The sequence below is a fragment of the Talpa europaea genome (genome assembly GCF_964194135.1).
Source record: "Talpa europaea genome assembly, chromosome: 12".
Lineage (NCBI taxonomy): Eukaryota > Metazoa > Chordata > Mammalia > Eulipotyphla > Talpidae > Talpa > Talpa europaea.
In genome coordinates this window covers 86,605,821-86,616,054 of record NC_140079.1, presented here as the reverse complement: position 1 = coordinate 86,616,054, position 10,234 = coordinate 86,605,821, and the positions used below count along the sequence as shown (strand labels likewise).

Genomic DNA, 10,234 nt, shown 5'->3' with positions numbered 1-10,234 from the left:
ACAAGTGGAAGGGCACAAGGAGAGGGGCCTGGGGGCGCTGGATAAGGCAGAGGCTGCAGCCCCAAGGAATGGGCACAGCAGGTCTAGGGGAAAGGACAGAACAGAGCCAGAGCCGGGGGAGCAGAGGGGGCTGCAGAGTTAGAGGAGGGGGTCTGAGGTGCAGTGGAAAAAGGGGTAGCCCAGAGGTGGGGGGGAGCAGCCAGGGGGTGGGGGCGGGGCCAGGGCTGGGTGCAAAGCCACAAGTTGTTGCTGAGCGGCTGGCCTTGGCGTCAGCTTCCTCAGAGAAGCAGCTGCTCTGAGCCCCCCACACCCCGGCCCCACCCCTGCTTGGGGATGAGGGCCTTTTGGTTCCTATCAGGGCAGCTGCTGGAGGAGCAGACAGGGTAGACAGGGTGTGGGTAGGGGAGGCAAGGAGGGCAGAGAGGCTCATGGAGAATCCTGGGAAAGGTCAGTGAGGGGAAGCACATTTTGACCCTGTCCTCCAGCCCTAACTCCATCTCGGCCTGCTCCCTGAATGATGAGGCCATGGACCGCGGAAAGGGCCTGGAGGCTGCTTGCTATTCTCGTGCTCAAGTTCCTCAGTAGACGAGAGACACAGAAGACGGCAGGCAAAAGAAAGGGAAACCCCACTTTTGGGGAGTGGGTAGGTCAACAGGGATGGGGTGGGTGGCACTTAAGGATTTAGCTCCCCTCATACTCACCCCTTCTACTCCCTGAGCTTGGGGGAGGGGCAGCCTCCAGGGTGAGTTAAGGACATGGTGCTCCTCCCCTCCTTCCCTTCCCCCCCCTTTACAGGGTTCCCAAACCCCTCCCCTGAAGCAGAATCCTGCTGTGACCCATTAGTGGGAGGGGGGGTCAGACAATGGGATGTGTCCAGGTCATATCAACAGGCACCTCCACCTGGTCTAGCACCCACCTTCTCAGGCCAGAGCCAGGCATAGCATGTGCCAAGCTTTTGGGGGCTGGCTGGCTTCTCCCCACCACCACCTGGAGGAGTGACAGGGGCACTGTCTTAAAGGAGCAGGAATGCCCATACATGGAGGAGAGACTGCAGAGATCACAGCTTCAAGGAAGTTGCGAGCAAGAGACCCAGGAAAGGAGGCTTTACAGGCCACTGCTGCCAGCAGGGCCCTTTAAGGTTCTCCATCTCTACCACCCCCAGCTTCCCAGAGGGGGACTGAAGCCAGAGAGGGAAGGGCCCCAGCCAAGGGCTGCCAAAGAATCGCCATCAGGGATGAAGGCTGCCTAATGAAACTGACTATCTCCCACCCAGGGTCTCTAAGCTCTAAGTTCAGAGCTGGAAGATTTTCTTCTCTCCTATGAGGGCTGTGTGGGAGCCACGTTCTGAAGGACATCAATGCAGAGCCAGGCCAGTCCCTGGCCAATTTCAAATTTCAGTTCAACCACTCATTGAGAAAGACTTAGAAGGAAAGTCTCTTAGGTGTCTCTAACCATGCAAATGGCTAGAGGCTCTTAGGTGTCTCAACATGCAAATCTTGGTGGGGTAGGGGGGTATCCCTGTATACCTCTCCCCAACCCATCTTCAGAAGGCAGGTCCCTGAAAGCTGGCAAGCTGGCAGGGTTTCAGGGAAGGGGGAAGCCTCACAGCACCAGGAACTGCCAGAGGAGGAGGATCAGGTCCTGCTAACTGGGGAGTGGGGGTGTGTGAGTAAGGAGGGAGACAGATACCACAGCCTTTACTGCCCTCACTTTAAGAACGCAGCACCCAGATCCCCAAACCATTCCTCCCTTTTCAAGGCCAACTCTATCCCCAGATTCCAGAGGCCAAGGTTTAGGGGAGCCCCAGGGATCATCTAAAACAGGGAGAGCCAGCAGACTCCCCCACTCTACCTCAGCCTGGGTGGCCTGTGAGCCCAGCTGTCTCCTGTCCATCTCCCAATAGGACACAAAGCCCAGAATAGCAAGGTCATAAGCGTGGGTAGGGCCTCCTGGAAGTGGGGGCAGAGGCTGGGGGGCACCTGGGAAGGAAAGCAAAAGGCAGGATGGTAAGAGGCAGAGCTGGATGGAGGTGAGCGGGCCAAGCAATTTAAGTAGGATTCTTCAGTACCCCATCCCTCCTAGTTGGTACCCACCACCCCAGAGCTGGGAAGTCCAGGGGTGCCCTCTGTTGGAGAGCAAAATCACAGTTCAGTTCAGAGGGCGGAGCCTGGGTTTAACGGAGGGCCCTGAGGAGGAGCGGAGCGCTGCAAACTCAAATGCCCACAGGGGCCAAGAAGTCATGTGACTTTTTAGGTGGGTGGAAAGAAGGCAACGTGGAAGATGAACTCCGTGAGGCTGGATCTTCTGATTTCAAGAGAAGCCGGTAATCTGTGAACTCCAGTGGAAACATCATCCAGGCCAGGCCAATCACGCCAGCAGCTCCGACCCAGATGTGACTCCTGTTTCACAGATGTGTCCCCACGCGGTATCCTGAGTCGGGGAATGCTACACCTTGCCCAGGTAACAGAGTAAATAACAGGCAAAGCCAGGTGCTCTTTGCCTTCCATCCCCTGCTGGGCCCTGAGGGGCTGTCAGCCTGCCCTGGGCCCTCTCCCCACACAGACGCCATGGCCCTGCCGCCCACTCCCGGCGGTCTCCCTGCCTGCTTTCTCCCTAGGGTAGGAAGCCTTAACCAGAGACTCCACAGCAGGAAAGGCCCCTGAAGACTGGCAACCCCGCTGTTCACCATCCTGTCCCATTAAGGGAAGTTGCCCAGAGACCCCGAGAAGAGGGGTTCGGCTCTGCACTTATAGCTTGACCACCACCACAGCCCGTGAGGAGCGGGGGCTGGAAGCACAAGGCTGGAGAGCAACAGGGACTCGACCTGACCCTGATTCCCAGCCTCGTAGCTCTGGCGCTGACAACACTGAGTGGGCTGCTTTCCTGACCCGCCTGGCCCAGCCCCCACCGCAAACACTGGCCACAGCCATCACGATGGAACTGAGATAAATCCTTTTATTTATGCGTCTCCATTTTGTTTAAAACAACAACAACAACCACCTTAATATAACTGACAGCCCTTCCCCTGCACCCTTCCTTGGGCTGGGGAGGGGTGGTTAATGGGGAAATGGCCCCCAGGGGTGGGGCTGACCATAGAGCCCCTCAGGGAGGTAATGGAGCCCGAATCCCCTGCCTAGGGGACAGGGCACCTGTAGTGTATGAACTGGGGAGTTAACAGGGCTCGTCAACCTTTTCTTGTACCATCATACATGCCCTTGGCCTTCAAGGGTCAGGAAGCATGTGGGAGAGGATTCCTACTGCTCCTTTGTCCTTACCCAGTCCCAATCTCACCAACCGAGGGCTGGGGAGCAAGAAGAGTGGAGAAAGAGTGGGATGGGGTGCCTCACACGAAGGAGTACTGGTTATTAATGGCTCTGGGATGGCCCCCTTCTTCTCCATCGCCCCCTAGTGGCAACTGCTGGAGCTGCACCATCAGGGTCACCCCAGGATCCCCACCAGATCCAGAGACTCCCTGGGCCTCCGTGCCAGGTGCTATGGCCTCTTCCAATTCAACCATGGGGACCAGCTCAACCACGGGGACCAGCTCTTCCTGGACCCCTCCACTGCCCGCTTTCTCTTTCTCTTGCCTCTCTTTGGCTGCTGCGGCGGTTGCTGCCGCCACTTCTGGCGCCCCCGACGCCTCTTCTGCCCCAGGTTGTGGGGGATCTGTCCATGAAGGGGGTTCAGGGGGCTGGGGTAGGTCATGGGAGGTGTTCGGTTCTAGACAGGAATGGTAAGAAGACAGACTGATTGTGGATGGAGGCAAGCTCCTGCAGCGGCCTTCCCTTCGCTCATCCCCCCAGGAGCCATGTGCTATCTCCCCCACGTCCCATCTCCTGACAACCCCCCATCCATGGAAGATGGATCATGGGCGGCAGTGAGAGGAGGACCACACTTACACACAGTCACTCGCTCCGAAGGGCATGAGGGTGGAGGAGGCATCGGGGTAGCATCGATCTCCCTCGCACACCCCTGCATGGCTCCCGGCCTGCTCCCGGCCTGGGGGGGAGGGGCAATGTGGGGACAGATGGGACGTTGGGGTGGGGAAAAGGGAGAGATCAGACAGGGACATCAGACATGGGGGGGAGGAAGGGGATCAGCCCGAGTGTCCCCAAGAAGGGCAGGCCAAAGGCAAGGGTGTGAAGAAGGGCAAAGACAAGGCCGGGAGGATGGGCCTAGGAGACAGACAAATGATGGCACAGAGGAGCTGGATGGAATGGGGATGACCCGCCCGACTTAGCTTCCTCCCTGGCTCCCACAGGAGCCCTCTGCCTGCCTACATCCTCTCAGTGTGCTTCTTCCCTCCAAAACCCCAACACTCTGGGGCCTTCTCCACCCTGCTCCCCTAACAGCACTTTCCTCCTCACAGCCCCCCACCCCATCTTTCTGGCACACACACCTCCTCACTTCTTGGGTGCACGGGCACCTCCTCCCCTGCAGACCTGCTCTGCTCACCCTGCTGTCGCTGGGAGGATACGACATAGCTGACAAGGACAACGTCACTGGGGCCTCCAGACTCCAGAGGGATGGGGTGCACCCGGAAATGCTCGAGCATATCGAAAATGGACTGGAACCACAGGTGCTGGACCCGGCACTGACCCTCCTCATTCAGCGACAAACGCAGGTGCTGAGGGTAGGAGGAGCCAGGTGAAGCGGGAGTCTAAGCCCCTGCCAGTTACAGAGCGCTCTCCCCGACAGCAGTGTGCCCGCGCCGCCTGCAAGCTCGCTGCATGGAACACAGCCTTGTTCTAGTCACTCACCTTAGCCTTGCCCTGGAAGTTGAAAGTGAGGACATACTCGCCCCGCCTTGTCTCACTCTGTCGTACCAGGAAGACACCATGGGAGCCAGCACCTCCCGCCAGCACTAGCTGGGCAGCCTTGAGTCGAGAGAGCATCCCGTGGAACCAAGGATACCCTGAGAGGGGCTGGTCCCCCTCACCTCCCTCCGACTCCCCCTGGAACAGGAATGACCCTTCAGAAAGGAGAGAGGGAGGGAAACTGGGATCAGGGATGCCTCCCCCATCCTGGGGGAAGAAAAGTCTTGCTTTCCCCTCGTGTGTCACTCCCACCCCTACCCCCCCGCCCCACAGGCAGGTGCCTCAGGAGGCCAAGATAGCTTCAGGGAGGCAGGCAGCTGGGCCTGGAGGCAGACACACACTCACACCTCTGGTACCTGTGGCTGTCTCCGGAGTGTCCAGGGGTGGGTAAGGGGCTGAGAGGGGATGAACCGCCCCTGCTGGGGGTCCCTCTTCAATGGGCATTCGGGGGGGCAACTCTGGGGGAAGTAGTTCCATTGAGTCAAAATGGGAGGCGGCAATGGAGGCAGAACTGGGGGAGATGGATGCTGAGGGGCGGTCTGAGAGGCCACCATATGCTCCTAGGGGGGAAAAAAAAACAAACTGGGAGTGAGCAGAGTTGAGAACTCCAGAAGCTCCCTTTGGCAGGACTGTTCTGCCTGGGTACACGTCACCACCAGCCAGCCGACCCCCAGTCAACTGGCCAGGGTGCTGGGTCCTTCTTTAGGTTTTATTGACCCCTGATGGGTTTATTGATGACTAACTTAGATTTCCTGCAGTGCTGAGGGAACTGCAGTCACTGCAGAGGAGTCCTCGCCTCAAACGCGCCTATGCCTTCTCTGCATCACTAGCTGAACTTACAGCTATTGTTGCAGAAGTGGGGGTAGAATCCCACACGCATTTTCACTTTACAAATAGGTCCTTTTCCTGCCTACAGCACAATGCCCTCAACTCTTGGGGCTAGTAATTCCTAGGAATCCCAACTCAACTGACTTGACCTTCAGTCAACCTGTATTCATGTATCCCCTGCTTGAGCCCAGTCATCCCATATGATTTTTCCATATCTGGGCTCTCCCCATCTCACGTCTCTATTCTTGACGGCTGCTCGTGCAAGCCACACTCTTTTCTCTCATCTCCCCGTCTAGCCTGACTCCACCAGGGTCCTACCCCTCTGAGCCCCCAAGGCCTCTATGCCCGAGTTCCTCTTTCCACTTGGATGTCTTGTGAGCCCATGGAGGGCACTGAGCTCATCTCAGGCATCTCTGTGTTCCCCACCCTGCCCAACGCAGGGCCAGGCATGTGCGAGGGTATTCCTGAGTGTCTGCTGACTGGCAGTCCAGGCCTACAGGTACGGTCAGTGCTCAGAGCTAAGTAGAAGAAAGCACAGAGAACAGCCGCTCGGCTATCAGGCTGGCGTAGCCCGTCTTTGTCAGTGACTCTCAGGTGACCCAAAAAAAGTCATTTCCACCCCTTTACCACCACAAGGTCTTAGCTGCCTGAGAAACAAGGAGATTGGAACTTATAAGGTTCATTTTAGCGCTCAGATTCTCTAATTCATTTGTTCACTCACTGAATACAGCCTGCATGCTATGAAGCTGAATTACTGTGAAGCTGAACCAGAGGATCAGGAAGAAAAGGTGTAGTCGAGTCCTGTAATGTGAGCTGCGAGTTTATGTGGTGAGCCGGACATGCATGTGTTTAGTCAGCTGAGAAATACTGGCACAAATGCAGGCAGACACAGTTTAAGAGCAAAACAAAGACATCTATAAAATGTTCTGGAAGCTTGGAGAAATGTCTAGCCAGAGTGGTGGCCTGTACAAGACTTATGGGAAAGTGGGTCAGGCTGGGCACAGACGGTGGACAGGAGTTTGCTTAGGACTCAGATGATGGTGGTGGTGATCTGATGGTTCTAACTGGCTTCCTATGTTCAGGAACAAAAGATAAAACATTGGGGGACGGAAGTGGGAGTAGGCAGCTGAGAAGCAGGACTGGGGTGCCCTGGAATGGAGTCTGGACAGAGGGCCTGGGCCTAACAGAGGCTGGGCTTGTACAAAGGCGCCACCCTTACCCTGTGACAGACGGTCGTTGCTCTCGCTGGGGCCCAGCAGCAGATCCTGGCTGGGCAGACTCTCTGAGTGATTGAGGCAAGGCGGTTCCAGGTTGTCTGTGTTCTCCCTTGTAAGGAATGAGGTCCCAGGGGCCAGAGGGAGGGTCATGGGACGAGGACTGGTAGCAGGGCAGGGTCTGCACAACAGAAAAATGGTGCTGGGAGGCAAGTCACCACGTGAGAGGCACAAAGCTGCTCCCCATCCCCGCCCCCAGCATCTCTCACAGCCAGAAGTCAAGTTCCTCACCCTGGGCTCAGGCATTCTTGGATGTCAGACACCCAGGCCTTTACATGTAGAGCGTCAGCTGTCTCCAGGATATATTCTGAAGGGCCTTCCACCTACAGGAACAAGAGGAGGTTCAAAGGCCACTTCTGGGTCCTGAGACCTTCATCTTCCCCCAACAACCAGAGCATCCTCCTGCTCTTCCTTCCTCCCAGAAAAGCCGTGGCCCTCAGGGACACACTCTCAGGGTACCTGACACCTACACTTTCTTCCACCAATGCCCCCTGTTTGTTTGCTAACAGCTTTCTCCCCAACACAAGTGCCCCAAGAGGGCAGGGGGCCAGGGCTCCTACCTTAACCACAAATGTGTTCTCTCGGTCAGGCATCTCCAGGGCCGTGGCTGTCCGCACATCAGTGATAGTAGAGCAGGGGATGCTAAGTCGCGGCCGGGACGCCTAGGTTGGGAGGGAGCGAAGGGCAGGTATTTGGTGCACAGAAACCATCCTTCTTCTACACCCTAGTTAGACTAAAGCAAATGACTATTTTTTTAGTCCTTGCCCACAGCTACTAACCCAAAGCCAGGAGTAAGCTTTAAAAACAGTACACAGAGCCATGTGCAAGGGCGGGCAAGCCCCCCGGCCTATCTGCAGGGCCCAGCCACCACTCTGGTGGCTCAGTCACTCGCTCCCCACCCCCCCACCGGACCTCACCTTGGGTGGTACAAAGAACTCCAGGCGACTTCCTCCTCCTCCTTCTCCTTCACTCCGAAGCAGCAAGCGACACTTCTGCCACTGAGGCTGCCCTCCTCCCCCTGAGGTAGGCCCAGCTGCCCCTCCCCCCCGGCCCACTCCAGCTGGGTCAGGGGCTGCCTCTTCAGCCCCCATGAAACTCAGCAGCTCTTCCCTCTGCACCATCCCTGCTGCATCCTTCAAGGTCCCCCCACCCCGACTGAGTCTCAGCCTCTCAAAACGGTGAGTCCATCTGTCCCCGGGGGAGGTTCCATCACTAACCAGTCCCCTGCCAATGGTCCCAGCCCCACCAGAGGAGTTGGAGTTGCTGTTTCCACCTAAGACTGGGGGGCCTGTCGAGGTCTCTAGGGGCCCAGCTGGGGAAGGAGGGTCAACAGCCCCCCGCCACTGCAGGATGCCACGGACTGAACCACGGACGGAGCGACCCACTGAACGGAGGGAGAAGCGTTTCTTTAGCTTCGGCTTCGAGGAGGTTGTAGAAGAGGAAGAGACCGAGGAAGGGAGGGGGCCGGCCAGGTCCTCAGATGATCGAGAAGGGCCCAGCACAGCCAGGGGCCCGCCCACCCTGCAGCTCTCAAGGGACAGGTCATGTGGCGGGATCTCCACACCAGGACTCAGGGGAGCCAGGATGGGTGGTGAAAGGGAGCCAGAGGCCCGGGCCACCTCGGCTTCAAAGTGCTGCAGGAAGAGCTCAGCAAAACGGCGGGAAAAGGCGGCCTCAGCGCCTGGCCCTGCATACTGGGGGTGGGAGGCCAGGTAGAGGCGAAAACGGCGGGCAAAGTCCAGGGCAGCAGCCCGGGCATGGGACTCGCAGAACTCCCGCCAACTAGGAGGAGGGGGCGGTGGCAAGGGGGGAGGGGAAGGGGAGGCCCCATCCTCTGGGGAAGGGGCACCATTCATGATGGTCCCCAGGAGGTGGAGAGAGGGAGCCTATGGGGAGGGGCAGCAAAGAGGGAAGCGGCCAGAAGATACGGGGTGAGCGGCAGCAGCTGCAGAAGGAAGAGAGGCACATACAGTCACTGCTGAGGTGGCGCTGGGGGCTCAGCCCCACCCCAAGCCAGACTCCATCTCTGCTCTAGAGTCTTCAGAGAGCCCGGGGAAGGACATCAAACTGCCTCCCTCCCAGGTCCTCACACCCCACACACCCCAGTCAAGCAGCTCCCCATGTCTAGCCTGCGCTATCCTGCTGCTTCCCAGCCCACTGTCCCTGGCATTGGTTCGAGGAGCAACGTGGAGCACCTTCCTCTAAAAAGGAATCTCTTTCACTGCACCTCGCTTCTCTACAATGACTCCTTACATGTTTTTCCATGTGCTGCTCTTACCTTTCCAAGTGAGAGGACTTAGTAACCTCTACAACAGATAAGACTGAAGCTCAGAAAACTTTCAGAACTCCAAGTCTACTGTTTTTCCCATTGCATAGTCCTTGTCCCCAGGGACTGGCTGGACCAGCCTCAGTCATGGTCCCACTGGCCCCTCACTGCCTGGCTCAGGGAGCCCTCAGGGGAGCTTGGCCTGCAGAGCTGACAGATCCTGCCTCATGCACCCTGAGGGCCAGCTCTGAGGAGGGAGGTTGGATGAATGATGGATTAAAACAGCAATTGTCTTGAAAGCCGATCCCAGGATCTAGCACCCAAGCGCTGTGTGAAGGAGAATGGCCTTCTTGGAATGCCACTTGGAATGGCCACAGCCCACTTCTTTGGTGCCCTTCAGGCTGGGGCCAGAGACAGCAGCATCAGATAAGGAAAGACTGTGGGTTGGATCAGGGCAAGTCTTTGATGTCCACAAAGTAAAAAACAACAACAACAGGGAGCTGGGACCCTAGGACTTATCACCATCTCCCTCCTCTCTTGCTGGGGAGTGTGCCCTAAAGGCTGGTTAGTACAGTAGTTAAGGCCATAGGTTCTGGAGTCAGACTTGGGAAGAATTTCCAGCTCTGCCACCTATTAGCAGTGTGATCTTGAACAAATGATATGTCCCTCCTGAGCTTCGGTTTTCATATTTTCATATTTTGATATTTTCATATTTTGTTTTCATACAAAACAAAGTTAACAATTCCTAACCCATAGAATTGTTGGGAGAACTAAATGGAACACGTCAGCACTTGACACAAAGTAAGCACACAATAAGTGACTGCCATTATTACTATCTTCACGGGTTCCAATTTTCTAACAGAGAAAGCCTTCCCAAGGTGGAGGAGCTGGGCATGTGGCTAGCCCACAGCTTTTCCCCATATTACACTGGAAGATGACTGGCTCCAGGACTGGGGTGAGGGCAGCTCAGGAAAATCGTCCTAAATCCTCAAAGACCTCAGACTCCAGCTCAGACTCACAGTCATCCACCCCTCCCCCTCCTCCTGCCC

The 10,234-nt window shown here is 57.0% G+C and overlaps 1 protein-coding gene across 2 annotated transcripts; it reads right to left on the bottom strand.

Moving 5' to 3' along the window:
• Positions 1-3,343: 3,343 nt before the first annotated feature.
• On the bottom strand, positions 3,344-8,790 carry SH2B1 (SH2B adaptor protein 1; the record flags this gene model as incomplete). 2 transcript variants are annotated; one of them, XM_084248784.1, is made up of 8 exons in its annotated part: positions 3,344-3,720; positions 4,456-4,627; positions 4,761-4,972; positions 5,174-5,377; positions 6,865-7,040; positions 7,151-7,242; positions 7,480-7,581; positions 7,837-8,790. In XM_084248784.1, the coding sequence occupies 8 exons, from the start codon at positions 8,773-8,775 to the stop codon at positions 3,344-3,346; spliced, it is 2,274 nt and encodes a 757-aa protein (XP_084104910.1). The 2 variants fall into 2 exon arrangements, with proteins under 2 accessions (XP_084104910.1, XP_084104909.1); XM_084248783.1 differs by having other exon boundaries at positions 3,493-3,720; positions 4,400-4,627; positions 7,837-8,775.
• Positions 8,791-10,234: the final 1,444 nt, after the last annotated feature.